The 16151-nt window shown below is 44.3% G+C and overlaps 1 protein-coding gene across 1 annotated transcript in view; it reads left to right on the top strand.

The window, feature by feature from the left end:
• Nucleotides 1–15772, top strand: part of B4GALT1 (beta-1,4-galactosyltransferase 1) — a 52058-nt gene extending 36286 nt beyond the window's left edge. The window contains exons 3-6 of the mRNA XM_038552598.1: nt 7687–7874; nt 10321–10443; nt 12659–12763; nt 12972–15772. Coding sequence (XP_038408526.1) covers nt 7687–7874; nt 10321–10443; nt 12659–12763; nt 12972–13104 — 549 coding nt within the window. The 3' untranslated portion in view covers nt 13105–15772. The remainder of the gene's footprint in view (nt 1–7686; nt 7875–10320; nt 10444–12658; nt 12764–12971) is intronic.
• Nucleotides 15773–16151: the final 379 nt, after the last annotated feature.

Here is a 16151-nt window from a genome sequence, read left to right as displayed (position 1 = left end):
GTGATCTGCTTCTTACTCTCCACCTACCTCCTCTTCTGTGCCCTCCACCTCCTAGAGAGAGAGAGAGAGAGAGAGAGAGAGAGAGGAGTGCCGGCCTAACTCCTGCTGTGACTGCTGCCGCCGCTGCCACCACTGCTGCCACCCTGGTAATGTCCACACGCCCCAAATCAAACCCGAGCCTGGGCCCTGGGGTCTCCAGGCAAGGTCATAGTCTTTGTGGGCTCACTTGGAAATACTGAGGTCTCTGGAAGCCAGCCTGTTGTGCAGAGGTCTGGGATACATTGCCTTAAAATTAAGCCACAATTGAGCTCATACTGTATGTGTATATCCTTTTGTGTCTTGTGTTTTTCTTCAATTCTGTGTCATCAGCATCTTCCCATGTTCTCTCATAGCCTTCATAATCTCCACTGTCCACACTCTCCTACTAGTTAAGCATGTGGCTTTACTGTAATGAACTTAGCCATTCCTCAACTAGAAGGCATTTGGGTAAAAAAAAAGAATACTAATAATAAATTTAAAAAATTTAAAAAGAAGGCATGTAGGTAATTCCCACTTTCTCACTGGTGTTGATAATACCGTAATGAACATCTCTGACTTGGAAGCTTATTCAGTGCTTCTTCCACATTTAGAATTGTTTCCCCAGGCTAGATTTTCCAACCCAGACTTAGAGGTGCAGAAGCAGTTTAAACATGTTTATGGTCCTTCATATAAGTGGTCAAATTCCTATTTGAAAGAGAAGACTTTATTTTCTAAAATGTTTTCCTGAAGAAAGTCAGATCTCAGGGCCTTAGGGCCTCAGGTCCAAGGAAAGAGAAGCACATACTACTATGGCTCCTGTGGAGCTAGGGTTGAAAAACTCTATTCTCTGTGCTCACCTCACCTAGAATTCCTGCTGGGCTGTTCTATTTGCTCACTTCTCTCTGAAGGCAACTTAGGGCTTCTGACCTGTGTTCTATCCAGCTGGGGTTAAGGATTTGCTCACTCTTACCAGTTACTTTTGCAAACAGAGCCACCAACCCCTCAGCTCTCTGAGCCCTAAGGGCCCCATTTTCTTTACTCTCTGGGTGAAGAGCTGAAATCTCAGATCCAGGTTTTGTTGAGAGCCCTTTCCAAGCTCGAGGCTACCATATTATTATGGTTAAGAGCCGAGGCCCAACTGCTGTGAAATCATGGGTGAGTGGATATTAGCCTTCCACAAACTCAGCATTTGTATAATCCCAGCAATTCTCCAGGGATCACCTCCCAGCCAGTCTGTCTACTACCCCAGCATCCACACGTAGAGCTGTGGGTCAGTCCTGCCATAGGACCGCCCAGCCAGAGTTTTCTCTGCTTTCCTGCCACCCACTCAGCCTAGGCCTTTTCTCTTGGTGACTGATTGGGCACAGAAAAACATGCAAGGGGAGTTTGGGCAAACATTTCCACTGACTGTAGACCTGTTTCCAGATCTGTGGGCTTGAAAGCCTGTGGGTTACTGTGGGTAGTGAGAAGGGTGTGTGTGTGGCTTTGTGATGGGCCAGGGTATGTCTATGGGAGCAAAATTGTCTCTCCCATCACATAGAAATTCTGATTCATTGAGTCTTGGCTTCGGCTTGCTGTTTCCAACCTTATTGTTGCTGTGACTTTTGGTGGAGGGGAGGAGTCAGATACGGTCAGTCCCTAAGTTGTCATGGTTGGGAGAAGTGTCTACTGGTATATATATACATGGGCCTAACATCCAGGGAAGGCAGGGTGGTTTAACCAATCCTTTAGAGACTGTTAGAACTTGGTCAAGGGAGGCCATGGTCTTCGGCAGCTGGTTATGTGTCTTGCTATTACGAGGAGAAGTCTACTTTCGCCTTAACGACAGTTAGGATTTGCCTAACTGGGGATTTTTTTTTTTTTTTAAGATTTTATTTATTTATTCATGAGAGTCAGAGAGAGAGAGAGACAGAGACATAGGTAGAGGGAGAAGCAGGCTCCCCACAAGGAGCCCGATGTGGGACTCCATCCGGGATCCCGGGATTATGCCCTGAACAGAAAGGCAGATGCTCGACTGTTGAGCCACCCAGGCATCCCTTGCCTGGGGATTAGACTAGACTTTGGTACCTTTTCTAAAAGCCCCATGGGGCAGCCCAGGTAGCTCAGTGGTTTAACACTGCCTTCAGCCCAGGGCATGATCCTGGAGACCCGGGATCAAGTTCCACATTGGGCTCCCTGCATGGAGCCTGCTTCTCCCTCTGCCTGTGTCTCTGCGTCTCTCTGTGTCTCTCGTTAATGAATAAATAAAATCTTAAAAAAAAAAAAGCCCCATGAAGGCTGCTTTTGTGTACAGTGCACATGCCCAGGGAGCAGGTGAAGCATGAAATGGAAAAGTGGAGCCCTTGCATTAGCCCTTGGAGGAAAGCATTCTCTACCTGCCTGCCATTACTGCCCATCTCTGATGTATCTCCTATGAATCATGCAACAGCTTCCAACTGGATCTCCCTGCCTTCAGTTGTGAGGTGGGGCACAAGTCCCTCCTTGACACATAGAACAATCTTTGTTTATAATCTTCAAGGGCTCCCTATGGCTTAAATAAAGGACAAAGCCTGGGTACTTTAGTAGAGTTTCCAGGCTCCCTGTCCCTGGCATGATTGGGTCCACATTCACTCTCATGTTTTATTCTGGCTTCCCCATTTGTATTTCTCATAGCTCCTTGAATGGTTCTCCCCCCCCCCTCCCCCACAGCCATTAGAAATGCTGCTTTCTCTTCTAGGAACACTTTTCTCATGCCTCTCTAGTCCCCCAGGATTTGATCAGTGTTTTCACACTCCACATCACCCCATTACAATTCCCCATTTATAACTCAGAACTACTCAAAAGTAGGGCCTATGTGTTTCCTTTTCTGTATCCCTACAGCTAAGCATGAAGTAGACATCCAATAAATGACCAGAATAAGTATATGAGATAGAGGAAGAAATATGACCCTCGGTCCTCTTCTGTGTCTGGAGCTGGCTTTTCTCTTCTTTCTTAACTTTTTTTTTTCTTTCTGATAATCATTTTATTGAGATATAATTATATACCATACAATTCACCTACTTAAAGTACATAATCCAGTGGCTTTTGGTGTATTCAGGAGTTGTGCAGCCATCACCATAATCAATTTTAGAAAGTTTTCATTGCACCAAAAATAAACCCTGTATTTCATAGCTACTAAATCGCTTCATTCCTCCTGGCTTTGGGCAGCCACTAATCTACTTTCTCTCTCTATGGATTTGCCTATTTTGGACGTTTCATATAAATGAAATGATACAATCTGTTGTCCTTTGTGACTGACTTCTTTAACCTAACATGATGTTTTCAAGGTTTATCCATGTGATAGCATGTATTAGTACTTCATTCTTTTTTATTGTTGAATACTATTGCATTTTAGGGATATACCACATTTTATTTATCCATTCATTAGTTGACAGACATTTGGATTGTTTTTACTTTTTATCTATTTTGAATAATGCTGTTATGAATGTTGTAGAAAGGTTTTTGTGGGACATAAGATTTCCTTTCTCTTGGATATAGATCCAGGAGTGGAATCACTGGATCATATGCTAAGTCTTTGATTATCCGTCTAAGGAGCTGCCAGACTGTTTTCTAAGATGGCTGCATCATTTCACATTCCCACTGGCAGTGTATGAGGGTTCTGTTTTCAATGGATATACTACTTGTTTTCTCCTTAGTCTATATGAGGGCTCTAGAGAAAGGTTGTAACAGTCTTACAGAGCTATCTGATGCTTCTTATGACATTTGTTCCTGTCATTCAGATCTGCCAGAAGGGCCCTAGATTTGTTGTGTGAGGTGACTGAGGGCAGCCTCTTCCCCTTTTCTTCTTCCTGAGGAGCTTGGCTTCACACCTGTGCTAATCTCCTTACTACTCCAGGCCAGCATGCCTGGTCATACCTAGGTTTCAGTCCTCTCCGGATTGGCATTGTTGGCTTTGCTTGACTGAGTGATACACCCATTTTTCGGTACAGGCCCAGTCATAAAAGGTTTACAGGTTTTTCTATGAGCTTTGACCGGTGAGACAGTTTCTCTGTCCCCAACTGTGGGAATGCCATATTATATTTGTCCTCCTTCCTTCTTTCTTCCTCTCCTTCCCTTCTGTTAAGAGGAGCCAGTTGTCCTTAAAGGAGTGGATATATGTAACTCTTGCCTACCAACATAAGATGAAACCTGCACTAAAACGCTCAGCCTTTCAGAGGGACTTCTGCTGTTAGTGCCCCAGTTCCTATTCATATGTGACTTCCCAACCACATCATACCTCTAAAGGTCTCTCTGACTTTCTTCTGGTGCTATAGAGATTCTAATTTTGTGAGCCTCTTGGGTCTCCCTCCCTGTTTGGGAGCTTTGTATTGCTCAACAAACTTTGCTTTGCTGCCCACCAAAAAAAAAAAAAAAAAGGTGAGGCACAGGCTAACTCACTTGAACCCTAATCCTTTTTAGAACCCCCCACCACCCACTGTCAGAGAAGCAGGATTTGGAAGGGCTTTTGAAGCTGATTGGGAAAGACACACACAAACACCAGAGAAGGGAAAGTCTCCATGTTGGATTTCTGGGAGACAATTTGAAAGATTTGACTATTCAAGATGGATGGGAAGACCTAATCCTATAATAATGATAGTAGCTGACATTTGTTGCCAGGCAATGTGCAAAGGCCTTTTCATGCATTGTCTGATCTAATAAAACATATCTGTTGTCATCCAAATAACCAGATGAGGAAATGGAGACTTAGAGGTGTGATTTACTCAAAGTCATATAGGTAAGAAGCCAAGAAGCTGTCATTCCTGGGATAAAAATGCATGTGTCTATAATTGGCTTGACTGGACTGTAGTGGTGCTTGATAAATACTTACCTGAGGGAAGGAAGCAGACTCACAGATGCATGTGCCCGTTGAGAAGGGGCAGGAATGAGGGCTGATTGTCTTCCCACCCTCTAGACAGGAATGAACACTTCCAGTTAGTGGTGGGGGTTGGCAGACTTGCCAGGGCCCGCCTTTCTTATCGAGGTTACTCAAGGTGTTATACCATTTCACCCAAAGAAGCTTAGAGTTTTCTAGACTCTTAGGAGAGGAAAGAGAAAATTCGTACTTTCCTTATACCATTCTGCTGGTCTGATGTTTCAAAGGGCCCTAGTAGGGAATTAACAACTGTAAAAATGTACCCTCCTTTCCCCTCTACCAGAGTCATAGAGGTGAGGCCAGGATGAGAGGAGTGACATACAGTGCAGGCTATGCCTACCTAATTCTAACTGTGGATCAGACACTGAAGTGCCTCATTGAGTCGAAGGAGCTGTTATGCCACATGTGGGGGAAGGGTAGAATAGATCAGCTCAAAAAAAAAAAAAAAAAAAAGAATAGATCAGCTCCTTAGATTTCTCCTCTAGGCTGCCATTGTTCTTGGGGCATGGTGCCAGAGGTATCCATTCATGGTTCCAAATTCCCGGTTTCTGGGAGAGGAAAAATGTTTAGTATAGTCTCAGTCAGATATCTACTTAGCTCAAACGGTGATGGCTAGCAGGCCAGGCCCTGTGGTTTGAGCATGGCCATCAAGAGCTCCCTGCCCCTGTTACTCGAGAATGTATTAAATGAAGGGAGCTTGGAGTGGCTATCTTCCAGCATCTACTACACAGGTATGAAAAGGCTATGTTGGGACACCCTTTCACTTGTCAGAAAAGTGTTCGGTGGGGCTGAATTATGTTTGAAACTATTCAGAGGAAGCTAACATTTAGGATCTTCATGGAGTTAGAGGAGCTAGAGGATGAAAAGTACCAGGTGCAGACACCTCTCTCCATTGTCAGGAGGTAAGGGTCTGGGAAGAATGAAGGAAATCTGGGTTGGGATGAAGGTTGTTACAAGATTGTTGAGACGTTTAAAAGCCTGTAAAACACTAGCCCTGCATGTCGTATCTCCCAATGAATTTTAGCAATGTGTTGTAATAATAGCAATTAAAACAACTTTATAGTTTATGTCTGGTTTCTAAACTTTAAACTTCTTTTCACCTCAAGACTTGCAGAGAATTAGGTGAAGGCAGGATTCTGAATGACTCTTCAGTGGTGGGTACAACCAAAGATCACAGTGCATGCTGTTGGGCTCAGCCTTCCCCCTTTCACCATGCTTGATTAGAAAGCTTTGTCATGGGCTGAAGAGAGGAGCTCTCTCTTGTATAAAATGTTTCCTTAATTCATTCACTGTTCTCTTGGCTGCTCTTTCTGACTTCCTGGTACTTGTGTTCATTTCTCTCGGTCACCCACCTGAGGTTGGGCATCTGTGGCACCATCCGTATGCTCTATATTCACACAGGCAGCCTTAGCACTAGTTTTCAAATCCTTTCTTGGGGGCCTGGAGAGAGGATATTGGGGATCCCACCTTTGAGAATGTGTAGCCACTGTAGGCCCTTGTGAGATATATTTTTTCCCAAAGTAGAAGGTCCTAGGCCCTGGTCTTGTTGATTCCCAAGAGATATTGGGAGAGAACACTAAATGAGGATTTCAGAGTATTGGGTCCAGCATCAGTTGTGTCACTTTTGTACCTTTGTTTCTTCATGGCATTTTTGGGAGGATTCTGACTGGGGTGAGTACATGTATGGAAGGGTTTATAGACTGCTAAGGGTAAGGATAGCAGTGTTGATACTGTTACTGTCCTTACATGGGGCTGTGAGAATTGGTAAGAGCAGAGAACCATGGTGGTGACCCTGAGAGAGCCTTATGGTTGAAGCTTCCCAGAAGAATTGTCTTCTGCCATTACTTGTTGAAATCCATCCTTTGGTCTACTCATCCATCTATCCGTGTGTCCATACATCCATCCAGCAGTTATTTATTGAGCTCTTATTGTAAGCCACGCAGTGTTCTAGGCACTGAGTGAACAAAAAGTTAAAAATTTCAGCTTTTATTGAGCTTATTTATATTCTAGTGAAGGAACTGAAAATAAGTAAGTAAATAAAATATGAAGTACCTTTGCACCAACAGACTTGGTGCTTCAGGACTCAGTGGTTGGCCTCCAGAAGCAGGTGTCCTCTTCTCTCTCATATACCCTGTTTCTGTCATAGCCTGTATCACAGTGCTTCCTACCCTAAATTGTGAACACAACGAGAGCTAAGATTGATTTGGGTTAATCATATTTCTCTGGTACTTAGTTTAGTGACAGACACCTGGGAAGGCACACAATGTGGTAATCAAACAATAGTCAACCATACCAAAAGAGAAGAAGCGAAAAGTCCAATAGACACCTGTTTCCTGGCTATCTTTATGGTATTAATCTATATGTAGTACATAAATATATGACACATATGTTTAAATGCCTTCTCATGTAACAATACTATCTTGAAAATTATCTTTTAGAGCTTCCTTATTTTTTTAAAACAACTCTATTCCATTATTTGGATGTTCCATAATTTATATAACCATTTCCTTAGCAATGCTTATGTAATTGTTTGCAGTCTTTTGTTATAATGAAAATCCATGGTGAGCAAGTTGTTCATATTTGCAAGTCCTACATGATAATTCTTAGAAGTGGGATTGTTGACATGGGGCATGCCATTTGGTATTGATTTATAAAGTGAGAGCAGAGAAACGAGTGGACTCGTGATCACATGTAGTCCGATAAGTCACCAGTCTTTGTCAGTGTTCTGCTCAGTGGCCTCATGATATCTGATATCACTTCTTTTGTTTCTGCACCAGGCTGGAGAAACCATGTTCAATCGTGCTAAGCTCCTCAATATTGGCTTTCAAGAGGCCTTGAAGGACTATGACTACAACTGCTTTGTGTTCAGTGACGTGGACCTCATTCCAATGAACGACCATAATGCCTACAGGTGTTTTTCACAGCCACGGCACATTTCTGTAGCAATGGATAAGTTTGGATTTAGGTAAGAGATATTTACCAGAATCTGCAGAAAACATGCTCTGCCCCTACATAAGGACTAGGAGATGCAGCTCCTCCAGCCCAGGAGTTTCTCTGTAGGTTCTAGAGGAGAATCCTTCCCCTGAGAACAGGATGCTTTTTAAGCCCAAAGTCAGTTATTGTTTGAGGAGGAAAGTGAAATCCAGGAACACACATACCTCTGCATATCCAGGCAAGAAGAGTGTTTATGTTTGGGATGGCTCTAGCCTTTAAGCTCCAAACAGCTGCCATATTTCCTTGCTTTTTTCTGTCCCCTTCCCCACACAGTTTGGGAAGCAAGTTGGAATCATTTGCCCCCAATAAATTCTTGGATTTGGGTGCCTTAGCAGATATACCTTGGTGCTTTAAGAAAGAACATGATGCACAGGCTTCTGTTTAAACATTGGGACCCAGACTTTTCCATCAAAATGCCCCTAGTGAGGGTGCCAACTGATGCCTGTCCCCCAAGGGCAGTGGGATAATCCAAAGCATATTGTCATAGGTGGAAAATAGCCTTGTACTTCTTTTTTAATCTTAAAAAATAAATCTGTATTTTGTTCCATAATTATCCATGTTTCTATTAATATAGAATTGTTTTAAATCACCTATCAGTTGAGTAAACTGACCTTTCCTTCCCTGTTCTAAGTCAGCGTGAAGTTCCACGAAGCTGCTGTAGGTACTCTATGTGTTATGCATCCCTGGCTTAGGCGGATACCCCAGTGTGGCAGTCCTGTGCCAACCAGCAATCCCTTGGTTTAGATACAGATGCTATTCTTCAGATTCATTTTACTCCCATAATTTCATTCTATCCTCCTTTCCTGGGGGGCTGGGGCCTGAGAAATGAAAACAGGGATGCTAAGGGGCACCTGGCTAGCTCAGTTGGTAGAGCATGTGATTCTTGATGTCGGGTTCCCAAATTCAAGACTTACATTGGGCATGGAGCCTACTTAATTAAAAAGAAAAGAAAATATGGACGCTGTGAAGTCCTTTCCCCAGACCTGACCCTAAACTCGCTGTCTTAAAGAAGGGAGAATTTGACTATAAATGTCACCCTGCATCTCCCGTCTTTCCTCCCTACCTCTCCTTGTTTGTGTATCTTCTCTTTGAGATACACAGGCTCAAACCCTGTTCCCTCTCTTAGAGCATGGTGGTGATGACATCATTTTTTGCCATAGCACCATGCTTGTTTTACCCAGCACCAGTCAGGCTTGGGGGGACAGGCTGTTGGTTAGAGAAAACAGCGCAGACAGTGAAACCAAATCTCATCATCTCAGCTGTACTTTCCGATGAGGTCACCAAGAGTACTTTTTTGTAAAAACACTGATTGTGAGAACATATTGGCCTGGCCACCTGGTTCAAACCCTTCCTTGCTGTCAGGCACAGACTGTAGTATGAGGTATGCCCAAAGGTGGATAACTAGGCACCTAGGTGATGACATGTAATTACAGATAGATTACCTTTGACTCATTAAATTGGGCCCCCAGGGTTCTTCGTGGATACTTAACAGTATTGAAAATAATAATTGCACCTTTTTTTGTATGTTCTATATGGTTTGGCTGACTTTCCCCCTCAAAGTCTGAGTTAAAGTTTTCTTTAATTTGTATGATGGGTTTCAGTCTCTTTGGATTCCAGTAAGAGCCCTAGTGTGGTTTAGTGCTGTACACAAGGTCATCACAAAACCACAGCCTTTAAAGGACCCATGGGAAAGCCTTTGCATGGCTTCTGGGCATGACTTGAGTCTTTAACATTTCTCATTGTTGTTCCAGCTGCATCCTTCAGGAGCCCATGATTCATTACCATTGAAGTAGTAAAATACAAAAAGGTGGAAAGATGAGAGTCCAGATGCCCTAATGCTTGAAAATGTGTCAAAATAGATTCACCATTATACATTTTGCCAAGTTAGGATGTGGTAGAAATTTCCTAGAAAATTTTACTTTAGCAGATTTTCAGAAATGCTATTTCAACTATTTGGGTCAGTATTCAAAGTGGGAAGGGAGGGCATAACAGAGTGGGCATAGGGAGACTTTACCACAGTCTCAGTTTCCTGGACCTCCTGGATAAGATTTTCCATGCAGGAGCAGGACACATGGAAAGCAGATTCCTGAACGGGGCACAAGAAGTGGGTTTATGCTCTTGTCACTGACTAATTTTCCAGGTAACCACAGAAACAACACAGTATTCTTAGAGCAAGATTATACTCTTTGATATCTGTGTCTTCTCTAAGATAATCTGAGTCTGATATAAAAACAGAACAAAGAAAACCCTCATAAATCCCCAATTAAAAAGTCCCAGAAAATAAAAATAACTTTAGAAGTGTTTATGCTTAAAAAAAAAAAAAAAGTGTTTATGGTTTGAGCAGGCTTTATTTTGAAAAGTCAAAACTTAACTAATCACTGGTCTTCTTTGTGTATGTGTGTGTGTGTTTCCCCCAGCCTACCTTATGTTCAGTACTTTGGAGGTGTCTCTGCTCTCAGTAAAGAACAGTTTCTCACCATCAATGGATTTCCTAATAATTATTGGGGCTGGGGAGGTGAAGATGATGACATTTATAACAGGTAATGGTCACAATTTAGATCTCTCTCTTCCCTGTCTCCCTTCACTTCCAGTTTTTCAATCAGTAGCAGGTTATTCTGCAAGGATTGACCCTTCAGTGGATATAGTCCCCACTTGGCCCATATTCTTAGATGCACCCCGCTGTCAGTGCTCTAGGTGCTGAAGAATGTCTTCAGGAAGATTAGCTTCTGTGATTTTTGCATTAGTCTTGGAACATGCAAAATGAGAACCAAGTGAAGAATTGAGTTTACTTTGATTTATAACACATGCTGTTTTGTCCTGAAGAAGTAAACATGTGTCCTTTGTAAAAATTCGGCATTTCTTTGTGGTCGCGCTTGATTATGAAACAAGTTTCTTTGGGCAGGATCCTAAGTTCCTTTACAGAATCTTTGTGTTCTTTGTTTATTTTGGAACATTTTTAACATACACAAAAGAGGACTGAGTAGCATAATGAACTTCTGTGGACCCACCCAGCCCCAACAACCATCTCTCCACTGCCAGCCCTGCCCCATCCATACCCCGGGGCTCCCTGTAAGCTGGTAAGCCTTTATCATATGGATTGTCATGGCAAATAGTTAAAAAAAAAATTCCAATGGCATTTGAAACTGCACTCTGCCCAGTTCTCCCTGGCCATGAGGACTTTAGCTCTGTCAGCCACAGATATCTTATCTGCACCTTCTCCCTCTGGGAGCTAGCCTGAGCTTATCAGTGAGCTTGATATCAGAATATACCCTAGCATCTTCCTGAATTGGAGTACATTGAATTTTTTTAAAAGATTTTATTTATTCATGAGAGACACAGAGAGAGAGGCAGAGATATAGGCAGAGGGAGGAGCAGGCTCCCCATGGGGAGCCTAATGAGGGACTCGATCCAGGACCCCAGGATGATGCACTGTGCCGAAGGCAGACACTCAACCACTAAGCAACCCAGGTGCCCTCGAGTACACTAATTTGATCAGTTTACAGAAGGTGTCTGTCAGAGCAGCACCCATGTCAGCTTAATGTGAGAACCTATCATACGACCCAAGTCTTTACTATCAGCCTGGAAGAAAACCTGAGTTTGAGTGTGTGCAAATTGATTTACAGGCATCTCCAGCATGCAGAGTGCTGTGTCATACAGGCCCCAGTGGGGAAAATGCTGAAGCCCAGGATAGGGGGTCCAGACAGAAACAAACTTGCTTCCACAGTGCCACCTGGGCAAGCAGCAAGCACTGGGCCTTTGGGATGGTGCTCAGGGCTGATGTGACCTGAGCAGTTAAGAAGGTTAATGGGAGGGAGCACTGAAGGTGGAGAGACTAGAAGGATGAGTGATTTGTGGAGCAGCTTTCTTGAAAGATAACGGACTTCACTCTTACACACTGACTTGCCATGTGCCAGGCACTAGTTCAGCCCTGGGGGAGATGAGGCCAGAAACCTTCAAGTATATCCACAACCAGCCAGTCCTGCCTCTTAACTAACTTGTATTTCTGCTGTCAAGGCTTTGGTTTTGGTCCTCGTTCCTTTCCCGCAGACCTCCACAGAATCTTCCATCCTGTTCTGGCTGCCTCTAGTCTTGTTCTCTGCTCTTCATTCTTATAATGATTATCAGAGAGTCTTCCTTTTGGCCAAAAACCTTTGGGGAACGGTGTATGATATCCCTTTCAGACACTGGCACTGATCATTGGGAGGCTAAAAGCTCTGAGAAGGCCTCCATGATTGAGCCTTCCCCCCTTCTTTCCAGCCTCATCTCTGGCCACTTCTTACTCCAGACCCTTTCCACCAGTCCCCGGAAGTTTGTGTTCCCCGAGGGCCCTGTGTTTGCTCTCTCTTCCTCTGCCTAAGCTGTCCTGGCTGCCTGAAATCCTCTAGCACACACTCCTTCATCTTCACAGCTGGCTCAGCCTAGTCTTGCTCAGGGAGAGTGAGTGGCTTCTCTTTCTGTGCTCAGCAGCCCTACCTCCCCTTTTCACCTCCATCTGGACACTGATGGTCCTATGTTCTAAGTTTGTGCTATACGATCTATGAGGGCAGACACCCCCAGTGCCTGGCACAGAACAGTCACCAACACCAACTGCAGAACCAGTGTGAGTTTTAACCAGTACCACAGTGGGTTGGGATATGGGCTGAGTGAGAATAGTAAACAAGATGGTGGATGGGGTACAAGTCTTATAGCTGGGGCTTTTGGACCCCAGCCTCATGGCAGCTCTACAGTGATGACTTGTCTTTTTACTCCTTGCAGATTAGTTTTTAAAGGTATGTCTGTATCTCGCCCGAATGCTATGGTTGGCAAGTGTCGGATGATCCGCCACTCAAGAGACAAGAAAAATGAACCCAATCCTCAGAGGTATGTTCTGTGTTCATTTACATTCCTTCTTTCCCCTTTCAAATGGGGTAGGCTACAGGATTGAGGCTCTGGAGAGGGCTCCATGCCTTGACGAAAAGGGAGGGTTCTCTCCATGGGAACGGTAGATTGAGTTGGTGGGCATGTGATGAAAGATGTTTAATTAAGATTTCTGTTTTGACACCAACCTTTTACCTATTTTTCTTTGTAGGTTTGACCGAATTGCACATACCAAGGAGACAATGCTCTCTGATGGTTTGAACACTCTCACTTACAAGGTCTTGGACAAAGAGCGAAACCCATTGTATACCAAAATCACAGTGGACATCGGGACACCGAGCTAGCATTTTGGTACACTAGTAAGAGACCTGAAAATGGCCAGGGACCTTTGCTGTGCGTCTCTGCCAATCTGCTGGGCTGGTCCCTTTCATTCTTAACAATCAGAGTGATAGGCCTCCTTCATTCATCATTCTGATGCCTTCCCAGATGACCAGGACAAGTGGGATATTTTGCCCCAAACTTGGCTCAGCATGTGACTTCTTAACTCTACAAGGTGTTTGTAAATGTAGAAACCATCAGCCTTTGGGGGACTCTCGGCATGTTCACAGTGTCACCCCAAAGAATCAGTACACAGCCCCAACTTTGATGACTTTGGGACTCATTCCCAGTGACAAACTGCTAATTAGTTGTGAAATAGGTAAGAATTTCGCTTTAAATTGTGGTATTCTTATTACTTTATGAAAGAATGGAGAGTGCTGCTGAAATTGAATTGGTGTGATGTTTTTTGTTTGCATATTTTAACAGAAAAATACTATCTCAACTATTCTCATTTTACCCCTCCCCCACCTTCTTTTAGTGGTATGCAATTACTGTAATCACTGTGTGTGTGTGTGTGTGTGTGTGTGTCTTTTCTTAGCAAAAGGATTTTAAAACTTGAGCCTTGGACCTTTTGCCCTGCTTATGTGTGAATTCCAAGGCAACATTAGTCATCAGAGCAAAAGCCTTGGGTGTTCTCACATTCAGTGGCCTTTCTCCAGATTGTCTGATTTCTGAATGTAAAGACTTTTTTAAAAAGCAGTTTGTAGTATTTTAAAGAAAGAACAAATCGGGTTCTAATTATGATTTAGCTTGATTCTGTGTTGATCCAGATTTGCATAGCTATTTAGTGTTAAATCATGGCAATTTATTTTTCTGAGCATGCTATATAAACTTGAATTTCCTATGTATTTTTATTGTGGTGTTTTAAATGTAGGGAGGGACTGAGCATTTTTAGGGGGAAAAATATTGTATGCTGTACTGGCCATGAGCAGACCTCTGATTTAGTTGGCAGGCCAGATTTTGTGAAGAACAAAATCACCTTTGGGCCCTTTGAGGGCAAGGCCTCCCTGGCCAGAGTTATCTTGCTAGACCTCTGGGGGAGGCAGAAGCTTAGGCCTGTGAAGCAGAGCTCCCCACCCCCCTCCCCAGGTGGGAGGGGGCCCTAGGCTGTGGAGTTGTAAATGACAGCCATCAGGTTGTTTGTGTCCATTAGTCTGGGGATGGGGAGGAAAGCTCTGTTACGGCCCCTGTGGAGTCAGGGGGCCACCTCCTTTGCTGTGCTGGCCACACTTCCTGGCCTACCTTGCAGGACCCATTCTCCTTCCTCCCAATTTCTTGTTCCTTTGCCTCTTGCCCGTTCCCTAAACCTTGCCTGTGGGACTCAGGGTCAAACAGACTATTCATTCTCCAGCATGAATGTGCCTTTTAATTAGAGATCTAGAAAGAAGTTCAGCTGAACCTTCCCACGCTCCCCGACAACCATTCATGGTGCCTGAAGCCTCCCATTACCCCTCAGGTTTTTCGCCGGTGCTCCCAGTCCAGGGAGGCTGATCCACTGGGGTGACTTCTCCAAACCCATCTCTGCTGGGAGAGGGTTAGCCTCCCCGGGGTGAGATGCACAAGGCAGTTGCTACCACTGGGTGCTCCTGCATTTCAGCCGTCTGATCCCAGGGCTGACCCTTAAGCTGGTGGCAGCCCAGAGCCCCCGCCCTTAGTGTGGAGGTTGAGCTAGCGCCCAGCCCCAATCTTACCTGTGCCTTTATTGCTTTGAGCATCTTGAGATGCTAACGTGGTTCTTTTCCAGAAGCCTTTGTGTTGGTTAAAAATTCTTTTCCACTGCAGGAGCAGCTGGGCTATGCAAAGAGTATTCCTTCTGTCAGTTCCCCCCATTCCCTAAAAGAGATGTCAGTGGAACCAGGAATGACCGCACTGAGAGGGAGTGTAGGGAAATGCAAAGAATGAAGGCCTCTTTCTGTCCCCAGATCCTGACTTTTCCGAAGTGCCTTAAGAGAAAACAGACAAATACCCTGGGTGGTAATTTCTTTGTTACTTACTTTACTCTTAAAGAAAATTCTGACGTTCTGTTTTACTGGTGCACTTTCCTTTACGTTCCATTGGAATAGTCAAGTATGTGGTTCATTCTCAGAACCAAGGGAAATCCTGCTTTCACCTGTTACCTATTTGCTGACCTTCTGGTGCTCTCGGAGGGGGGCCCACTTGGGTCTAAGGTTAGGCCCTGATGCTTGCCTGGTTCTTAAGTTGCAGGTGTCTTGTTTCCTCCCTGAGAAATTCAGGGCTGAGGGTTCAGGGAGCATTTCCTTTGCCTGGAAGTTGTCACCGTGATGTTGTTGTGTGCTGTGTCTTTCTCTGTTTCTGTCCATCCCATTGCTGGTGACCCTGTAAAAGTGGCCTTTGGGAAAGATTAAAAGGAAATGCTGGTGCTGGCTCTCAGTCCAGGCAGGTCTCTGCCCACCTCAGGGCTGGGTGTGGGGGTGCCCCCACTCAGCCAGGAGGGGGCAGCTTTCCTGTCCTAGGGACCTGTTGTGTATTTTGATCTCCTGTGTATGCAAATGTATGAATTTACCATTGTAAGTGGGGTGAGGGGAAGGTGTCTGACCTTGGTGTTCAAAACAACTGTATTTTTGTCTTTAAAATCCAATAATATAACGTGAATAAATGACCTTATCTTTGTAACCTCAGGTGGTTTGTTTTCTGATTTAAGGGGTTTGGGCTTTCCCAGGGCTTGAGGGAAGTGACTGGGATTGCCTACTGGGAGGATGAGAAGAAACTAGAGGTCTGCCATCTGCGCCTGCCCCATCATTGCGGGCTGGGCGGGGCGGGGGGGGTTGCTCACTCATCCATGCTCCAAACACCTCCCTGGAATCAGCTGTTTCTGAGGCTTAAAAGAGATGATGTGTCTAAAATAATGCCTGGCACCTCACAGGTGCTTACTACGTAGTAGCTAGTGCCACTTCAAGATAAAATTTTCCCTAGTGATTCTCTGGCCACATTCTGCTTTATTCAACAAATGCCAAGATAGTTCTGAGCTCGGGCTCCGAGCCATTTGCACAAG

Source organism: Canis lupus, chromosome 11 (genome assembly GCF_011100685.1).
Source record: "Canis lupus familiaris isolate Mischka breed German Shepherd chromosome 11, alternate assembly UU_Cfam_GSD_1.0, whole genome shotgun sequence".
Lineage (NCBI taxonomy): Eukaryota > Metazoa > Chordata > Mammalia > Carnivora > Canidae > Canis > Canis lupus.
This window is presented reverse-complemented; position numbering and strand designations above follow the sequence as displayed.